The 21,986-nt window shown below is 40.6% G+C and overlaps 1 protein-coding gene across 1 annotated transcript in view; it reads right to left on the bottom strand.

Moving 5' to 3' along the window:
• The window catches only part of LOC126388146 (junctional adhesion molecule 3B-like), a 52,237-nt gene extending 33,125 nt beyond the window's left edge, over window positions 1–19,112 (bottom strand). The window contains exon 1 of the mRNA XM_050041056.1: window positions 18,917–19,112. Coding sequence (XP_049897013.1) covers window positions 18,917–19,112 — 196 coding nt within the window. The remainder of the gene's footprint in view (window positions 1–18,916) is intronic.
• Between the last annotated feature and the right edge of the window lie 2,874 nt (window positions 19,113–21,986).

Genomic DNA, 21,986 nt, shown 5'->3' with positions numbered 1-21,986 from the left:
GCAATACACTACAGTGGTTGTGATGCACACATTGACTGTATCAGAAGAGAAACAATATACGTAGGTGAACCCTGCAGCAAAGTGAACCCTCTTCCTCAGAGAGGATCTTTGCCCCCCAGTTTGTTCCTGGCGGCAGAGCAGAGTGAACCGTTTTTCTTCTCAGAGGATCTTTGTCCCATGAGAGCAGGCACTAACAGCTCCGTGTCCGCAGTGTAAACAACTTCGCTGGCGATTTGACAGTCACTAGAAGCACATTATGACCCTTTGTAAAAGTTTCTGTGTGGTACCTGTGTTGTACATGAGCTAACGTTAGCGGCTAAGGAAGGACGAGAGGCTGCCCGGTATGTGTGTGTGTGTGTGTGTGTGTGTGTGTGTGTGTGTGTGTCTGAGTGTCTGAGGAGCGTCAGTACGTTAGCTTGTTAGCCGTAATGTTAGCCTTGCTGTTTGTCATGTTAACGTTATCATCGGCAGCCCTGAATAGCTTGTAAAGCTTTAGCATAGTTAGTTAACACATTTGTTATTGGCCCATGTATTTACTGCTACAGAAAATTAATAAATCTTTAGTTTATTTGCACAACGTCACCTCTCTGCCGTCTTTTATAACGCTTGCTAACGCTAAGTTAACTTTACCAGCAGATCTGTATGAGGTACGAACGGAGGCGACAGTTAGCAGTGTGCTGATGCTTCGTGGTATTTCTTAATCTTTTCTGTGAAACTGATGTGCATTTAATAAACATGTGTACATTATTAGCGTTATATTTTTATGGGAAAATGCGAGTGAGAAAAATGCACCGTAGACTCATGCCTTCAGTGGACGCGCTCCCACCATTGTTTGCTGCTCTGTCTTCATTCAGTGTCCGGCTGTCTCGTGAGATCTCTCGCCATGACCACAGGTGCTAAATGCTGATCTCGCGAGATTATCTGGGCTGATAGTACTGCTGCTGCAGTCTGCTACCGGCTGTACAACACGTCCACAGAGGAAAATAAACAGTTACAGTAAAAGATCGATTTTTAATTAATGAATCGATATTGTGCCATTTAAAGGAAAATCGATTCGAATCGATTAAATCGATTTTTTCAACCCAGCTCTAACAATGATAGTGTTTTTTATTGGCCTTAAACTAATTAGGTAAAATCAGCTATAGAAGTTTAAGTCAAATTAACTCAAAACTCAAAAATTGTCTACTTAACATAAAAAATGTGTCAAGCTCACAAGGGATGAGTTTTTGTGTCAAGTGAACAGTTTTTTAAGTTTTTTATGTCACATTTGTGTAGACTTTATATTGAGATTTTGTGTCATGGATGGATTGGGGTTTACAGTGTGTATAACTACAGCACATCATCAAGGGTTATAAATTGTTTAAAGAATCCTAGAGGAAAGGAACATTCAAAATAAGATATCTTCTTTGTCCAGCCTAATTCTCCTACACATAACTGAGCTCAGAATAACATCAGTATGAGATTTTGACTGTTTTCTCATACTTCTTAAATTCAGCTCCTGAGAATCAGTCTGTTTCTTGTCTCAGCATGAGCCTTATTTAAGATCTTTAATTGCCCCCTTTTCCTCTCTCCCCGCAGTAATCTTTATTTGTCTGAAATAAACAGCTCTTGAGATAACAGCAAAATCCGAAAGAAAACTTGATTGGCTTATAAATGAGCCCGCACAATTTCACAAATTGTTTTAGTGATCAAACTCAAGTCTCAGCTCTGTGAATTTGATCTGTTAACAGAGTTGAGAAACTGCTGAGAAGCCTTTGAGCACAGCAAAAGAACTCCACCTGCTTTATTCTTTTGCTCCTTATTTTTCCTAAAGCCCTGTATACATTGTGCGACTGTGGGTCGTCCCAAACAAAAGATGACCAATGTGAAAGATACGTGGCAATATCTTTGGCCCTGGCTCTAAAATGATGTTCCTGTGCGCACAGTGAATGAGGTTCAAGCATGGCCGTTGTCACGGTCTTGCAATCAAAGACAGCCTGGGATCAAATTCTGACAGTGTCAGAAACTTGGGATGACCATCTCACAGTGTGACTGCTGTTATGACCTACGTCTACTAACCAACTAATCAACCAACAGAAATGCAGCATAAATTGATGTACTGATCAGTGCTAAACCTAAATAAACACACATGAAATGGAGGCAAAATGCACTAAAAGAAATGTGTGGGATTTCAGCAAAGAGGAAAACCTTTTGGAGTTTGGGCACCAGAAACCTTGCCTGAATGCTGTGTCCTCCAGATCTTACCATGATCACTTAAAGATGGACAAAGCATGGAAGGAAATAGCAGTGGAGATGCAGCTATCAGGTGAGCAGCCTAGCAGCTAGCAAACACACACACAGACACACCGCAGTATACAGTGCCCACAAAACTTAAGGTTATTTAATTATATGACCCTCTATGTTGTGATTCACAATTGGAGAAGGCAGACTATTGTGGGCAGCAAAATTTTCTTCTGAGAATACAATGTAAAAGACAGTTTTGGGGAAATTTACTCACCATCTGATTACTCCTTACATTTTAATATGTACCATACCAAACAGAAGGGAGTGCGTGGTTACTTTGTGAGGGAAAAAAAAAAAAAATCTGCAGGTCAATCAGAGTGGTCAAGCAGAGAATCAAGGGTCAAACACATAACTGCTGCACAGATTTACTCTTTGACAAAGATTTCCTTTAAAGCAGTCCCTCACAAACTATGGCAACTGGCCTGCATGTTATATAATGCTGTGGGAAGCATTTCTGACTGTTTTCATTGTTCCTTAGTAAGCACTAATGTGGAGTACATGAAGAGGAGTGCAGAATGTGAGGTCGCCAAAAGTGTGTGACTGTGTGGGGATGACTGGTCACAGGTGAAATGAGCTTTGACAGGCAGGCGTGGTTGAGGGGACCGAGGTCACTTCATGCCTCCACAAGTTTTACAAAAGACTTTCAATGGAGAAAGTAATGGCACTTAGGAAAAGACACACAACTGTCACATTACATGACAGACAATTGTCTCGGGTATTTTAACCGTGAGGAAATTTGAATTAAAGATTTAACATTTACTAAAACTACATGGCATTACACATAATTCAAACAACATTAACATTAAAGTTTGTATCTTGTCTATGTTTATTCCATTCTCTGAAATAACTCCTAATTAAAAGGGTGGAGACGGCGTCTCACATACTGAAAACAGTATGTGGCTGTTGGAAATTCCATTTTGCAAGACACATGATTGGGAATAAATCATGACTGTTACTTATTTCAAGAGACAGTTGTTTATAAACATTCTGTGCCTTCCATGTCAAAAAAACAAAAATAAATATTGAGACATCAAAGTGTGCGATTTCTAAGCAAGAATTTGCCAACAAGCAGCCCCCTCAAACAACAAATGTTCATAAAGGCATACTCTAGACTCAAATAGTTTGCACAGGCTGGCTGAGCTGTGGGACTGGGAATGTTGCTTAAACAACAGCTGGGGAGGGAAACCATCTGAGCACCCCCTCCCCTCCACTGGAGCTGCACTTCCATCACCTGCTAAGAGAGGAATCCTTGATGGGTTTCCGTGGGAAATACCAGACAGAGGCATCAGACAGCCAAACAACTGAACATTTCATACCTCCCATTCTGTCTCAAGGCTCTAACGTGAACTATGCCACCATGTGAGTAGTCACACAGGAAGTAAAGGTGTGCTGTACACAGTTACACTGCGACCTACAGGTCCGGGAAACAATGGCAAGGTTCAAAAGTGCTTTCATGGTAAGAATAAAGGACAGCTGGCGACCTCATCACCTGCTGTCTCTGCTTGCGTCAAATGTGACTGCTGTGTGGCTTAGCATGGCGTGTGTGTGCTGCCCTGTTCAATACCTTGTTGATTACACAGAAAAGAGACTTTTGTGACAATCAAAACAAAGTTTAATGCTTCCATACACATGGAAATATTGATTTTTTTTTTCCATTGAACCTTTTCTTTCTCTTATAGTTAAGAATGCTGAGATATTTTATGAAACACATTATAATGCACTTTCTGGTGTTAACAAGCAATTACGAAAACAAAAACCTGCACGCATCTGGCACTCAATTCAGTAAGGAAATCCTAACATTGTGGAGTTTATCTCTGCCCAAACCAGACAGGTTTTGCTGCTTTACAGGGTTTCCCACACATTCATTTATTTGTGACGGCTCACCATAATCAAAACATCTGCCAACACATTTTGATTTTCTATTTTTGGAGCTGGACTGTTACTTAGGAGCACTGTTGGAAAATGTATATTGTTCGGTTATTCAGTACACCACACTCGCAGTGCAGAAAATTTCCGACTGCACTGCGTTCACACACTAGCAAAAAACACAGAATTTAGAGATTGTCAGACGCTGTTCTTCTCTGAGTTAGCTGCTAACTGCTATCAGCTACTTTTTAAATCTTCTGCAGTGGACTACACACGTAACAGGCCATCAAAACTTCACACCCATGCTGGCCATGGTCCTGTCCTGTCTGCTGTCTCATTTTTAGACATTGTTTCAGCGCTTTTACTACCTCCGATGCCAGCTTAAAGGCAACTCTGTCCCTCCATGCCACAATTGTACCTTTTACACAGCACAGTGAGGCAGATTTGCGGCATGACATTCCCCCCTTGAAGAGGCAGTGTTAAAGGGGCTATAGATTCTTATTCTGTGGGAAAAACTGCTTTGCATGCAGCATAAATGTAGAATGATTAGGCTGTGTGCAGGAAAAATTTCCTGTTAACTAATTACAAGTGAGTCAGAGTGAGCAGAATATTCCATCAATTAGAAACCAGAGTCACTAGTCAGCCTGTTGCCCCCAGTAAGGAATATCCAGACTGCGGTGAATCTAGTGGAAGTGTGCTCAGCAGGCCCAGCCCTGATAAGCCATGACTACCACTGATTGGCAAAACACCAGACTCAATCTGCTTAAATAAATCCATCCCAACACTGAAAGGAAAACAGTCTAATAGAGCAGGCACAAGTGCTTCAGTTCATTCATAAGGCCTGTTGTACTCAGATCTGACTGGAACCTTTAGCTTGGATACCAGCACATCACTACAGTCCTTCAGAGTTCATCCGTCACTGCAGAACTGAGCTTCTCTCTGGTCGTTACCATGCTAACAATTGCCCCAAATGAAGCCGCTCACAGATGTGAACACTGATGATCTTGAGTGCTGATGATCTGAGATAAAACTGCACAGTCGCTCAGTTCTGCATGAGTGATCCTCGGCGAGGGAAGGGAAGGATGGAGTGATGGGGGTGTAAGGGGGGGGGATTCATTACACCGAGCTCTGGCTGGACAGAGGCCTTTTCGAGACACTCGTCAGCATGCAGATGCAGATTCCCTCTGAAAGTGTGGTGGAAGCTTATGAAACCATAAGATCATTGTTCTTGCTCGAACAGACCGTACCAGAATAAATGGCTGAGAGGGAGCTCCAAGTTCAACTTTGGGGTGGAGTGCAGGGGTTGGTGGCCTGTTGTATGTTTTCTCTCTTGTTCACCACCCACAAAAGGCACACACATATTCTGAGGCTTCGTGTGCGCTCTGTAAACTTTACCCCTGCCGACTAAATGGCTTTTGTTCTCGTGTTTTCTGCTGTTGTTTTTTTATTTTCTCAATAAATTATTTGTTGCCTCTTTGCTTTTGTATGCTGAATATTTTAGGAACTGCACATCTGTGCTCTCTGTATTCTTGGGTTCAAGAGGATGACTTTGAGATGTGGCTTAGTTTGTATATATGAGCAAGTCAAGACGCAGACTGTAACTAATTAAGAAACTAGTCAAGCACCTGAAGAAGAAGGTATGATTCTGTCTTTGCAATGTCAAAGTTAGTTTTCCCTTGCAAGATGGCTCTACAGTATTATTCCAAGTGATTTTCAAGCTTCCATCAAGATTCCACACAGTTAGGATTTTAGGTGCATTAGGTGCAACCAGCTTATCTGCTGATAAAGTTTAGATTCTCAAGTCACTTTAAGGGGAACCTCACTTTTACTCATTAATTTAACTCTGTTAACAGTTCTTGCTCAGTATTAGTCTATTTTGGTAGGGGTGTAAATCACAAATTTCATCAAAATACAATATTACATTGATTCTTTAGACCAGTGGAGACTTTAGACCCCCAACTCGTCCAGCCGCAGGGTCCAGATTTTCCCTCAGTCAACAATTCAAGGTCCACACAGTTTAATATATTCAGCATCATACTTGCATTTGGCCATGTTGTTGAGCTGGTTTTCTGTCTCTGTCAAGTAGCTGTCTATTAGTCACTCACTCTACAGTTTGCAGCTCTGCAGCTTGTGTAGATGTGAAGACCACAGGGCCAGGTGTTTATGATCCTTTGGCTAGTTAGACTGTATAGCTTTTTTTTTTTTTTTTTTTCTTAATTGCTGCTTTTGTGATTTGACAATCACATTCTATTACATCACAGTATTGATCTGAATTAGATTAACTGTTCAGCTGTGCTGCATATGTGGAAAAATGTTGTATAACTCAACCTAACCCTTACCCTGCTAGTTGCCAGCTCAGCCACATTCATGCTGAGAACCATGTACAGACAACCTCTAAATCAGACTCTGAATCACAGATATATTGTAGATGTTGTAAACAGCTCCTTTAAAATATTTCTGGCTGCATTCGTTTTGTTTTGGTATCTTTTCACGCAGCAAGGACAGTTGTAAGTCTTGAAAATCCCATATAATAATGCTCTGTGATTACAGTATTATGGCTCTGTGGGGAATCCAAATGGGTTCCTTTCGGGTTACCTTTTAAGCTCTCATAATGACCATTGTATAAATACATTAATCTGACTTTGGAATTGGAGCAGTCTTGTGAGAGGAAATGGCAGAGTAGATAACATGGGCATTTTGGGAATGACTCTGCTCTCTTACAGGATATGAGGTTTAATGTTGAGAAACAGACAATTTAGGTTAATTACAATCTTAATGGCAAAAGATTCAGGAAATCCCTTAACACAGATGGGCATGGGATATTTACTGGCTCATTCTCCGTTTTTATGTAATGTCTTCCCCTTTTTTTATTTTCCATCACTAAGGTCAAAACAGGGTCGAGTATTTTAAAATATATTCATAATACTATGCTCCTCTTGGTGCTGCAGTTGGTGGACAGCCATGTTGACAGTCAGTTCAGTCTCCATGAAGGTTCTGTAGCTAAAATTACAGGACAGCCACAACTTAATACTTAAGTCTCTGATCAGCTTGGAGGCATCAGCCTGGCCATTTTGAGTGACCTGTTACAATGATGACAAATGCCTGACAAACCACTGAGTCATGATGAAATCCACCCAAATTGCTGTCTCCTCTCTCTATTGCTTTCTATGACACAGAAACCAAGCAGACCCACATGCAAAGCCCCCTCTATTGGAGCTCAGACAGGGGCCAGCAACCGTGTTACAAACTCGTCGCCTATGTCTGGCATCCTGACAAATATCTGAGGCACTTACTTACCCCAAGTATGCCCTCACACACATGTGGCAACAGCACTGTGCACGCTGAGCTTTTCCTCTAGCATGATTCACAGCAAAGAATAAAAAACACGGCTGACTCCGGCACTCGTGATCTTTTCTGACAGAATCAAGAAATTCCATTAATGCTCCCAGATATCAACCATTTCACCTCTTTTTAAGTATCTATTCCTGTTTCATCCAACAACTCTTTGAACGAAGACACTTCCTCACAAAGCTCATGAGGGCGTTTTAGTGGACGCAGTGGAAGGTCTTCGTGATCATCTTGCTGTCTGGACTTTTTTCACTATTTGGCTTGAAGCCATTAGCCTGACAGATCAATACTATTCAGATCAATGCCATTTGGAGTGCTCTGTACCAAAAGATATTTTGGCAAGCTCTAAAATAGCATAACAGTGCTATCAATTCCAGTTCAATGTCAGCATATTTATCACTAAGTAGCCCAGAAGGAATAGCCCTCACACCATATGGCCAGATGGTCTGGTTACAATCTGCCAACCCTATCTGTCCACCCAGCTGAATGAAAACTGCACTGTTCTCTTGACAGTACTGGTGGGCAGGCTACAGCCACATGGCTTTTCAGCGTAGCTGTAATACAGCTTTTGGAATTTGCATGATAAAATAGTACTTCTATCTGTCTGTCTATTAGGGTTGGTTACTGTTTAAGAAAGTATGATACCACTACCAATACCAGTAGCGTTAAAGTGATAGTGATGCCAACAAAGTCCTTAATTCAATACTTATAATGTGCATGGAGTGGCATATAGTATAGCCATACTTTGGAACATTTGGTGGCATCACAGGCTGAACTGCCAACTCGGACAGATGCATTGTGTTTGACTTCACCACACCACAGACTGTATGGGTTGTAGCTGCTGCTGCGGGAGTGTGAGCGCCATGCCAGGGTTAATGTTACCTAAAGGTTATTAATGGGTTTAACAACAGAGTTGAAGTGTTTCAGTTTCCAAGTGAGTTTTTTGGGACTGTTTAACGGCTTGGTGTTTGATCTTAGGTGCTTCTGTGGGCAGATGTTGAACTGACCATTCACTGGGAGGAGAGTTCTTCCAGAGATGGCAGCAGCAGAAAGTTTGCTGATACGGTCAGAGGTTGAGACAGTTGGGACAAAAGGATTGAAAGCAGGTATTATTTGACAAGAGACGTATCGATTCTACTTGTTACTGGGTTATTTTGGTTCAGACTGTTCTCATGACCTGTTCACATGTTTTCCTACGAAAAGTAATGCATCCAAATTCGTACATATCCCACAGATTGTGAAAGGCTGCAACCACATGACCAATGCACTGACAAGAGTAAACAAGGAGGCAGTCCCCAGCACTCATGTAAAGAGGTAGGTTGATCATCTTAAGGCACGTCCTCACCATATTTCTTTTCTTAAACCTAACAACAGCAACTTTACTTGCCTAGACCTAACCTCAGTAACTATATGTTACATACATAACTGTATGTTAAAGACTTAATATCATTCATGGGGCGCTAAATTTGTAGTTAAGTCCAACGGAAAGTCCCGGGGGAAAGACAGGGTGTTTATGACTCACCCATGACCCCAACCTGCCTCCTAACAAGAACATCCGGGACTGCTTCTTTGTATAGTCCTGTCAACGCACTTGAATTGTGATCCCAGCCTTTCAAAATACATGGGATATGTATGAATTTGGATGCATTACTTTTCGTAGGAAAACATACGTTTACGAGAACAGTCTGAAAGAAACCCAAACATGCTCTTGCAAGGAGGCAGGTAGGGGAAGTGGATGGGGTCACAAAGAAAGTCGTGTGTTTGGATCCGTGTGAACTTTTGAGTCATTTTAAGGTACGTCCTCATCATAATTCTTTTCCTAAACCTAACCAGAGTAACTTTTATGGCCTAAACCTAACTTTACGTTAATTAAGTATTGTATGTTAAGGACATAATGTTCTTCGTAGGGTGCAAAATTTGTAGAAAATCATACGAACCGTTGTATGAGAATGGGATGCTCATGTAATTCTCTGCCAGAAAGTGAATGAGTGAATTTTCCAAAGTGTTACACTATTTATTTATTAGAAGACAATACATTTTCTGGGCCAGATAGGAAAGGCTTTCTGAGCTCTTAAGTGTAATGTCTTGTGACTTGTCACAAATAGTCAGAGTGACATTGAATTCCATTAGGTTGGAAATAAAGTATCAAACTCCCAAGCAGGCTGAGGCAACTCATTTGAACCAAAATCTAATTTGTGATTTATTTTCACATTCAGCAATGTGCTATATTATTTTAAGCTGAACTTGAGCTGGTGTTAAAAATGACTGCAGATGAAGCTGAGCTTTTACCTCATTGTACCTCAAAAGCAAATGTCTCACTGAAAGGATGAAGCAACAATGCCAATAGAGGACCAGCAAGTAACATTTGACAGAGAAATCCAACACATCGCCATTATTACTCTTACACAGAGAGAGAGAGAAAGAGAGAGAGAGAGAGAGAGAGAGAGAGAGAGAGAGAGAGAGAGAGAAGTTCATCATCACTAATAACTCATTTGGATGAGCACCAAGATTTCTGTGTCATGTCTGACCCTTAGCACTCTGAAATCCCCTCTCTGCAGACTGTCCTGCCAAGTATGGAGCTACTGAGCCCCTCGTTTAAGACATGAAGACTAAGATCAATCTTTGACATGCATTTCTAATCACAATTCAATGAAAAGCTACAGATTTTGCACCATTCAATTCTTGTTAAGTCTGAAAATGCCAGGCTTGCCTGCATGTAATAAATAATTTCCTCATTTTATTTATTTTTAAGTTGACAGCATCAAGGTTTAGGTCTTGCTCACTGACCAAGTCCCATCCATCATTTCTGTGCTGTGCTGTTTTGAACCTATTTTGTACTGCCTCTCAGAGGATGCCAGTAACTCACATGAGGTCCTGTATCTGACATTTAGTGTCTCTGTTAAACCTAACCTAAACCGTGCATGACTTTCTGTCAAACAGCCTTATTTCAAACATGGACATTACAACATGTGCCTAAAATTATTTCAGAAAATAGATGTTATTTTATTATTTTTGAGACACATGTCTGACAGGTGCATCCACACCCCTCACCACCCCCACAGCATCATGTTGTAGGCCTGACGTGAATCTGAAGGTGGCGGATGTAAGAGTGGGAAACCCCTAATTACAGGCTACCAGACGTAAGAAAAGGAAATGAGCTTCAAGTACAACTGCTCCTGATTAACAGAGGGAGTTATATATACTTTATTAATCCCCCTGAGGGGAAATTCAATTCAGTTTTTCACTCTTTTTGTTATTAACACACCCTAACAGTTGTTGTGGTAAAAATAACTAGCGGCATACCAGTATTATATGCAGCATTGCTATTGATTACAGGTACAGCTCCTCAGATGAGATCTCCACATGCTGCAGCCTGTCTCTTATTTCCCTAAAAACATTCATGAAAAATTTTGAAACTATAAACCAGAATCACCCTTTCATTGTTATACAGATTGATGACACAGAGCTGGAAACTCCCAAAAACTCTGCACACAGTCATTTTTCTTCATCTTCCTCAACCTGTACTGAGAGGCTCAACATTATGTTCAACATCTCTGGGAGCTATAGGTGGAGAGCTGGGGTCTTGTCTCCAAGGCAACACACATATACAGTTGTGTTTGCCATCACCCCAACGCTCCCTCCAATGTCTTCTTATTATCGTGGCTATGTGTCATCAAATGAGTCAAATACCATTTCATTGGTTCTTTAATAATCCAGGGAGCGATGGATTTTTTTAAACAAACGACTCCAGATCTAATTCCTGATGAACAGGTCAAAAAGATTGTGCAGTCATATTTCCTCTTGCCAAGAAATTGTTCTTAGTCCTCCTGAACTCTTTATGTTTTATTTCTATTCATTACTGTCTGTCGACTCCAAGGAAAGTTGAAAGCCTGTCTGCTATTTCAGAATGCGGCAACAAGGCTTTTAGCCAGACATTGGCTACATTTAGAGTTGAATTTAATATTTCAGTTTGATATTAGGGCTCACCTGGGTCTGGTTCCTGCCATTATTAGTCCTTAAAAATCCCTGTGTGGCCTGACATCATCGGGCTGAGCCGTAATGTTATTTTATTTCCACTAGTTTTTATACTTATTCACATTTGAATAAGAAGTTTCCTGGAACTGAAAAGTAACAGTAGAAAGGAAGATTTTTTTTCTCGTTAAGCTGCAGTAGATATTTTTGATGGTGGCCCTGATGGTTTGGAATGAACTGTGATCAAACACCTGAGGTTGTCAGATGACTCTGCCTTGTGGCTATTTTTAGACAGTAATTGCCCCTTTGTTACAGCCTGGTAAACAAAAGATGAATCCAGAGCGATTATCTGGTTATGACTCTCAGCGGGAGCGCAGCCTCGAGCTTTTTCCCTTCTGAGCGACAGCAGCTCAGCCACATGTAGTTCATTGCCTCGACCATGTCATTAATGAAACCCCTAATTATTTCACTAAGCTGACAGCATCCCAATGTTTGATCAATGGCGGCCTCTTTTGACCTATTGATGTGCTCAGTCAGTATCCAGTGAACACACAAGGAGAACTGCTGTGGCGCTTCCTCCCTCCGGGGACCATGTGACCACAGATAATGATCATCAAACAGGAAACCTCTCTTGTGCTGCCCTAAGCTCAGGCAGACAGCACAGAAGCATCTTGGAGATTATCCTGTTGATCTAGAGTAGCCTAAACATGGAATGTAATAATGCCTTGTATAAACAAACAACCAATTTAGCCTTCTTTTTAGGGAGAGCAATCATTTCTGAAAGCTCATTCCCCTAAACAGGGCAACAATTAACTTCTCATCTCATGAATCGCTCTCCTGTCCAAATCTCTACTTTTACATACTTTATCAACAAAACCTCATTAACCTAATCAGAACCTTTATAATATGTTCATTTGGAGCTTTTGGCCAATTTGTACTGCCTGGAGGCCGGTTCTAGTTTATAACCAATGATTCTTTCACATGATAGTCTTATTGACATGTGAAGCACGCACATGCCATCCCCATATGTTAGCATGTCAGTGTTTGCCTTTCAGTCTCAGCATCTGCTGTAGCTTATTGAAAAAATTATAAAAGCACGACAGGGTGCATCTCTATGTCCAGTTAAAATGAATTTCTTTGTTTGGAAATGTATCGACACACCCAGCCTGCTTTCTGAACGCCTTCAACAAGCAACACTGCTGGGCTTTCTCCACATCTCCGCCTTTCTGCTCTGACCTCAGCCAATTCATCAACAGGGGTCCCTTTTATCTCTTAGGAAAACAGGTGGTTATGATTGTTAGTCAGTGCACATATGATGAGATGGTTTCTGCCTCCATGTGTTTTCTATTTGGAATGCTGCATTTGCTAACTCAGGTTTGGGAGGGACGCAGCAGATATTTCTGGTTACGCCTGCACGCTACTCAAAACACCACCACCCACTCCTGCTCAGCTGTTTCAGGTCATTCCACAGTAAGGGCCATGTGCCACTTTGACTTGATCCCATGAAGGGGCTGTTATTGCACAGATAGCCACATGGCTGACTGAAGTAATATAAAGAAACATATTACAGAAGCATGTGATTGTGTAAAAGTCATTACACAACTCTCAGCTAGGGAATAAACAAGCCCATGGTAAATGCAGAATTCCTTCCTGCTGTTACATATGAGCTGAGGCCATAATGACAGCCATGATTAATGTGTTCAACCCCATCTTCCAGAAATTACGTTTGTATAATAGTAAACTGTTTTCATAATTATGTTCTGCTGACAGCGTAACTGCTGCCTGGATTATGTTCAGAGACGACGTTACTTCGAGTTGATAAAACACTACATTTATGTACCGAGCAAGAATTGCAGCGAGGTGGTTGGGGTTGATGGTGGACAAAGTGCAGAACTGTGACAACAGAATCCTGTCTGTGGTTAGGTTTAAGCAACAAAAGTACAATGGTTAATGTTAAGGAAAGTTTGTAATTTCGGTTAAATGCTAATGAAAAGGGCAATGATCCAAAGATTGCCAATTTTGGTGGAAAACTAATGAAATATATTGTTATTGAACACTTGGCTGATTTATTCAGTATCAACAATTTTGCAACTTGCCAGGAACATTTATTAGCAACAATGTATGAGTGTGATGTTGGTATTGTACATTTTGGCAAACCACAAATACATTAGATTTGTATGTTTTATACATATCTTATCAACTTTTTTAAGGGACGTAGAATATGAGCTGACTTTGTGTTTGGCAGTTGGAGGGGATAATGGATGGCACCTAGGATGCCTGCCAGGCTAGAGACCACTGTTTGAGACCAGCACACAACAAAACTAACTGTTTTTTTGCAAGCCGCTGCTGTGAACAGCTTTTTAGTCAGTAAATGTTGTTTTTTTGGGACTACTGACTGTTTTTTCCTGGAGATTTTCAAACCCCAAACATGGGTGCTTTAAGGAGCCCATGCATGTTTTTCTCGCAGCTTTTTAGCCTCCAAACTTGGGTGTTTTTTGGTGGATTGTCACTGTCATGCAGGTTTTTTTTTGCCTCCAAACTTGGGTGATTTTAGAAACCCATAGCTGTTTTTCCAGCGTTTTTGTTTTAGCTCCCAAATGTGGGTGACTTTAGCAATTGGCCACTGTTTTTCCAGCGGGGATAGTGCCGTGAAAAGTGGCTGTTTTTACTCAGATATCGCTGCTTTTCCAGCGGGTATTGTGCCCCCAACACTGAGTATTTAAAGTCAAATCCTTTTTTAACTATAACTGTGTGTGTGTATGTGTTTTTTGTGCCTCACCAAGTTAACCACAATATTGTGGAAACATTTTAATGTATATCCTACATGATAACATGCATATTTAAGTAATTTAATTTTCTGATTTTATATACTTTATTAATCCCCCTGAGGGGAAATTCAGTGTTTTCGCTCTGTTATCAATTACACACAGGTCCGAAATACACACATGCACAAACAGGACCGATACATGTACTAAGTGGAGAGATGTCAGAGTGAGGGGACTGCCCACGGACAACCCCGAGTGGTTGGGGGTGTTAGGTGCCTTGCTCAAGGGCCCAGGAGGTGAACTGGCACCTCTCCAGCTACCACTCCATGCTCCATATTTGGTCCAGACAGGGACTTGAACAGGCGACCCTCCGGTTCCCAACCCAAGTCCCTATGGACTAAGCTACTACTATGTAACGTATCCGTAACATATAATGCCAGCATTTTATCTAAAGATGGGGTTGGGCTCTGCATGACATTTCCCTCAAAAAATATATTGGCTGTTTCAAATTATTTGAATAAAAACGGAATATCCAGGCGACAGGGCTGATGTGTTATGCCACTGACACCTCTCACTTCGGGGTGTCTGGAGAGAAGAACTCCTGACTTGTGATAAACAAATGCTCAGCAGCAGGGGACTCCTTTCTGTTGTCTGTCCCTGTTTTACTCTGCCATTTACTGTCTCTGCAGTAAAATGTCAGACTGTATGTGACTTGCCCACAGGGGCCGTACATGCCATTCAGAGAGTGCTCCAAACATTTGCTCACAAGCTTTGGGTGGGGAGGGAAACATCTGACAACATGCACCTCCTCGGGGAGCCACTATCTGCAGTTATCTTGGGGCGCACCGACTCCTGCCGTGCCAAACGGCTATGCCACACATGCAAAACAATGAGAGAAGTGTCGACACTTGGCTCTAATATAGACAAATGTTTGAAGAGTGCGTTGAGTAACGTCATCCGATGAGCACCCCAGTTATGTGTGGGTTAGCGGATGTTCAAAGCTCTCTCAGTGATGCAATGACTTATTAAGAGAGAACACACAGGGGAGACTCTGCAACAATCTAGCTGACAGCTTTCTCCCTTATCTTATCAATTCTGATAAAGACAGAGCTCAATTTGGATTAGGCTGACAGCCATGTGTGAAAACAAAGGATAATGTCACGTCATAAAAATGTCAGTTCTCCGGGAAGATAAATCAATTTCAACACTTGAATAAGTTGAAAACTGATGAATCGAACCTGAAACAATATCTGCATTCTTGATGTCAATTTTCAGATATTAATTGTAAATAATCAGGTTTTCACGATTCTATTTAATTAGAAAGTTTTCTGTTGGCTGTCCCGATAATTAAGTAAAAAGTAAGCAATATGTTTTGAAATGTATAGATGTCCACAGGTGTTTCTTATAAGAGAGCAGTGATGTCAAAGTTTATATTTGCATGGTACCAATCCACTCTGAGCATCTTCCAAGCTCCCACATATCTTGGCCATGCTCTTGGCAGGAAGGTTCTGGCAGATGTCTTGTTTAAGTGCATGCCTCTGTCTTTGGAATATTTTAAGTGAAATGGCTCAGGTGAAGCCAACAATGGAAAATGTCAGTGCATTCCATTAGATCAGATTGGAAAGTCTGCTGTAAGCATGTGTACTTAAAATAACAATGGCCCTCGTCTTTCGCTCTGCTGACAGATGACTGGGCTGATATTTGCAGCTATGTTGAGTCGCACTGGCTTTAGACTTCACTTGGAATGGCTGGGGTTGCATGCCCATTAAGATGATAGCTACCAAAGAATGTCATGAAAATAACAAGCACATCTCACAGACACATGAGGAACACAAAGTGTGACCTACAGAACGAGAAGCAAAGCAAATAATACATTCCTTCCTCTGAATTTTTTTTTTACTCAGTTTGTGGAATGCTTTTCCAAAATACAAGACAAATTCTAATTACAGTCAATTCCTATTAGTATCAGTACCAAGTGGAAATTCATAACACGGCTTGTGGCCAGCTTGAGTTTAGCCAGATTTGTCCTGTTTCTAAAGACAGTGGTGATGCTGGCTGGGAGCCAGTTGGCCACATGGCTAAGCCCTGTCCAGGCAAGACAAAAGAAATTCTTAATTCTTCGCCAGCTCACTGACCCGACCCCCCCCCCCCACAAAAAATGTCAATTGTGCTGCAACCATGCCATGTCACAGATTTACTAAGGGGAACATCATCAAGAGTACTGACTTTGAAATGTATCGCTTGAAGAGAAAAAAAATCAGCACACAGCCTCGAGGTGTGTCAAGAGAGACAGTTCTGATAGTACAGCAACAGATTTCAAACAAGCTCTGCTGCTATTCCTAATTAAAGCAAGAAGAATAAGCCAGTTGACACACGTGAGAGATCACAGGAGGTTCTTATGTCTGTACTTCTCTTTGATCTGTAGGTCTGTCCTCTCACACCTTGCTCAATCTAAGTCCAAGTAGAAACCAGAGAAAATCAACACATTCCATGCCCAAGTGTTGTGGCAAAATTATTACCGAAGCACAGTTATTCATGCAAGAAAGGGAAAACAGTTGTTACACTTCCAAAAATGTTCAACTAAAATGTACAATTAAAGCAGGCATGTGAAATATTGTCTGTACTGGGGATCGAATGAAGGGTAGCAAATCTATCTAAATTGGAATCTGGAATTTCTCAATTATGGGATCAATAAAGGTGTATCTTATCTTATCTTATCTTATCTTATCTTATTAACAGTTTGTAAACTGTAGCATTAAATGTTCCTTCTCCTACTGTAATAGTTTGGGAGCAGCTGAGATCCTTTATCAGGTTTTGAGAAAAGAATCAATCTCAATTTATCAAGAAAAAAAAAAAAATCACTACATAGCACAGCACCAAGCGACTTTTCTATGACAAAACTGTGTGATCACACCAGCAGAGCAAATATTTGATTCTTTGGGACTGTTCGTTACTTCTGATGGGGGAGGGGTGGTGCCAAAGGGGGAGGCAATTAAAAAAATTTAAGCACTGTGGAGGGACTTGTTTTCATTTTGGCTTACAGAAGGGCATACAGATTGAAATAGCTGTATTTTGTACTTATTTTACTGCCAATTTTTTAAGGAAACATTCCAAGGCATGTTTCAAAAATACCAAAATTACACAATTTATCATAGACAGAAAGTATAAACAGAAATAATCATTGGATTTTAAAATTTTTGACAGTCCCAGAAAAAAAACATAACCAAATCTGAGCTTAACATAGTGATATTCCACCAAAATCATTGTATTTTACATATAGCCTAAAATTTAGCCAAAAATAAACCGTTTGCAGGAACTTACCAGCACGCAGGACTAGAGTACAAAAAAACAACAACAAAAAACAAGGCTTTTTATCAGCTCCAGGATTTTTTCTTCAACATTTAACTTTCCTTAAGCAGACTTTCAAGTTTTAAAAATCTATTAACGAATTCATGGTGGAGGTCATGCATTTCCTCCAGTCACTCAGGGAGGCTCAAGGAAAAATATTTGTAGCATCACGGAGGGTAAAAAAATTTAAATAAAAAATAAATAAATAAAGTCACACCCTAGACACCCCATCCACTGATAACTTAGGAACTGTCCCTTTATTTCATCTAATTGCATGTAGACTAATTCAACTTTGCAATTGCTCCAAATATCGTAGGCCTGCTATCGTAGTACTATTTTCGACTCGTGCGTTAAAATTAAATTGAGCTGCTGCGATCTTACAGGTGTGCGCCTATCACTTCCAACTATAGGTCTGATAGACATTGCTTATGGGGTATTTTCTTTAAGGGTGGGCGACTGAAACGAATTGATTTTCCGACGGCTGTTTGTGTTTTCCAGCTCCGTTGTGGTGCGGTTTGAAAGGGTCCAGCAGCAGCAGCGGGTGGAGGAGGAGGAGGAGGCTGAGGGGGGAAAGGACACTCGCTGGCCTGGCTGGCTGGCTCCTCCCGCGGACAGCCTGCTTTATTCCGCCGCAGGAAAAACCGTTATCTCGCATCACTACTTCCAACATCTCTGCCATCACCGCGGCTCCAAACCCGCCTTAAATAGTTAACAGCACTGGCTACGAAACTGCTTTAATTCATATTTAATTCACAAACAAGTCTCTCTCCAAACTTGAGAGGGTGAAACTTTTTCCGACAAACGTGGTGGCTTAACCGCACTCTGAAACACGCCGCTAATTGAACTGATGCAAGACCTCAACATTTCGCTCACTTTGTCCTGCTGTGCTCATAAGAGGCTACATCCACACACCCTTATTTTACACGCAGCCACACTATTCCGCTTTAAACGGCGAGGGAGAGTTGGCGATGGATTTGAGAAATAATAGCTGCCTAAAACCATCGCTTGAGCCGCAACGTCGCTACATTTGCCAGACATGTTGACAGTAAGTTGTATCAAAAATGGCGACTCTATTTGCCATTTCGTTAATAGAACTAATAACTACATTTAGCCTACTTCACGTTAGAGAGACTGGTCTTGCTGTCAGTGTGGCTTGAGTTTAACGTTAGTTGTGTCCACATAGGGTTACTTATGAGGGACAATCTATTTTGTTTGCCTGACGCTGGTGTCAAACCTCGACCAAACAGATGCAGAAGTAAACAGCATTTGACGGTCACGTTCCCCGAAGAGAAAACGGCAAAGTAAGAGACATTTCAGGTCATTTTTGTACTTACAGTGAGTTGAGAGGAGAGTCAGGAGGCAAGCCAGACGTGTTTTCGCCATCTTGGAGTCGATGCAATGCTCGGTTTGACTGGCCGTACATGCGCAAAGTAGCCTAAAGAGCTTTGGTGTGGAGGGAGAGAGACATAGGCAGAGAGTGAGAGGGGAGGAGGGAGAGACAGAGAGAGAGGGAGGAAGGCGAGTGTGCATTATATTAGGTTTCCATAGCTACCGAAAGCATCACTCACACAGACAAGAATTTATAGTTGAGTCAATGTGGGCGGCTTTTTACTACCGTGGCCTTACTGAAGGTAGGCGGCAGCTGGGAGCTCAGACAGGAAAGCACCAGCTTCCAGTCTTATGTGTTGTGAGATGGAAGAGAGATAAACAGCAAATTATATTTAAAAGACCACATTGCAACTTATTTATCCAATTTAATCACATTTTATGTAAAAAGCCCAATATCACAAATCACAATTTGCCTCCGGGGGCTTTACAACATATTACATCCCTCTGTCCTTGGACCCTTTAATGGTGAGAGCAACCGAGCACAGATCCCTCCTCCAGGATGGACAGACTGCAATCCATGTGGTGTGTACAGAGCAGATCAACATTATGATATTACACTAATCCATGTGACAAAATGACACATAGAGGGAGAGAGGCAAACCTCCTCTAACAGCACAAAGCCTCAGGACAACCCTCACACAATTCTGCCCAACCAAATTTTTGCTTAAGAAAAAGAAAACTACATTAACTATTAGACATCTACCACAAAACCCAAACTTAAATGCTATTTGGCCCTAAACAGACAGTGCACGATGGCAAACTATCTGACTGCTGTGACAGATCAGTAACTTAGAAAGATACTGACTATGTACAGACTCAGTGAACACAGTCTGGCCATAGAGACTGGCAGACACAGGCAGACCTGTGACAGGCTGTGTCAGCTCTGTCCTCAGAGACAGGTGGAGACAGAGCAACATTTCCTGCTGTAATGTAGCACACATGAAGACGTCAGAACAAAGTTCTTACAAAAATTAAATGTAAACTCCAAGATTTTGATTCACTCTCTGACCAGACTAAAATGTATCATCTGCTTGGAGAAAATAGTGTCAGAGCCATAGAAGCAGCAAAATATGTCAGTGCATGTCACAGCCTAAGAGACAACCAACACAACAACATATACGTAGTTCATCTCCTCATAGCTCGCACTTTCATTTACGCCTTCACTTAATGTGTTTTCTTTAAAATTCATGTCTATGATTTTGAAATAATACATTGTTGTTAATTGTTTCTGAATCCAATGTCTTAAAATGTGGTTTTATTTTGGCAACACACAAGAGGTCATCTCCTTACAGCTCGCAGTATGCTTTTTTTTTACCCCTCTAATCCATTTTTTTGTTTGTTTGTTTTCATATACAAACACATAAAACATGTGTTTGTACTGTAGGTAAACATATATGAGGCATACAAGATATGTATATAGGTATGTCTATATGTGTACAGTATTTTGCTTACTAATTTAATGACCTACATTGCTCTGTTGACTGTTGTCATTTGTGTAATCTGTTGTAAATTTCATTCACTGCCTTTTAATTGTATTTGTGCTTTGGCAACACATGTTAAATGTCATGTCAATAAAGCCTGTTGAATTGAAATTAAATTGAGAGAGGGAGAAAGAGATGCACAGCAACAACAATAACAACTAGAAAATGCATTTCCTGCTGAAAATGCATGTGGATGCTGATAGCTGAAATGCATTGCTGAAAATGCAGAAATATGAGACAATTTGTCTGAAAAATATAAAAGCTCAAATGCACTACACTGCTGAAAACTGGAAGCTACAATGTATTGGAATTGGAAGCTGAACTGCATTCCCAAAAGAAACTAAGAGGTGAAATACATAGCTACAAAAGGTGGAAGCTTAACTGTAATACTGTCAAAGGCTGAAATTTACTGAAAAGGCTGGAATAAGAAATGCTTTGCATTTTAAGACATGATGAGTAAAAAAGTTGAATACAGCTAAAAATGTCTTTATAGAGCACAATGTTTAGATAATATAAGAGAATATAAGTACTTTTTGACCTGTATAAAGCTTAAATGATGTCTGTAGATCACAGTATGTAATGTAGTTGTAGTAGTAGTAGTAGTAGTAGTAGTAGTTTAGAGTGCAGTAGAGTAAAGATTTGCAGTAGAGTAAAGATTTGAAGACTGTTTTCAGTTAAAAAGAGACGAGTATCTGACATTTGTATATCAAAAAGGAGCAACAGTACTAGCAGTAGTATTAGTAGTAGTAGTAGTAGTTTTAGTAGTATTGGCAGTGTTGGGCAAGCTACTTGGAAAGTGTAGTGAGCTAAGCTACTAGTTACTCTAATATTAAATGAAGCTTCACTACATCAAAGCTATCACCCTCAGAAATGTAGCAAGCTAAGCTACAGCAAAATGAAAGTAACTAGTGCAACTACATCCAAGCTTTTTACTAAATTGAACCAACTTCATGCCAAGTCAGTGTTATCTTACTGATCAATAAAACTGTCAGTCAAACAGATAGGCAGGTAAAAAAGTTAAGTTCAATTGTTTATTGAACAGTGAGCTGCGCTAACTCACAACACGACTCAAACTACAACAGCAAGAATGAAGACCTGCTTCTAACAGTCACAACATGGTCAAAAACATACATGCGTGTATGTATGTATGTGTATGTACACTGTAAAAACTCAAAATCTTACCAAGAATATTTATTTCTGTCAAAACAAATCTCATTACAATTGAAATAAGACTCATCACCTAAAAAGTAACTTGTTTATAGACAGTTTTCACTTGTTTCAGGAAAATTTTCACTTGAAATAAGTAGAAAAAAAAAAATCTGTCCATGGAGCAAGTTTTTTTTTCTTATTGCAAGCAAAAAAAAAAACTTGCTCCATGGGTAGATTTTCATACTTATTTCAAGTGAAAATTTGCTTGAAACAAGTATTTTTTTAAGTGTAAAGAGATTTTTTTTGACTAGAAATGAGGCTAGTAAACACATTTTAGTAAACACATTTTATAGTGAGCAGCATACATGTCCCCTACAAATCCCAA

The sequence above is a fragment of the Epinephelus moara genome, chromosome 3, assembly GCF_006386435.1.
Source record: "Epinephelus moara isolate mb chromosome 3, YSFRI_EMoa_1.0, whole genome shotgun sequence".
NCBI lineage: Eukaryota > Metazoa > Chordata > Actinopteri > Perciformes > Serranidae > Epinephelus > Epinephelus moara.
The sequence above is the reverse complement of the archived record's forward strand: the minus strand, read 5'-3'. Positions and strand labels throughout refer to the sequence as shown.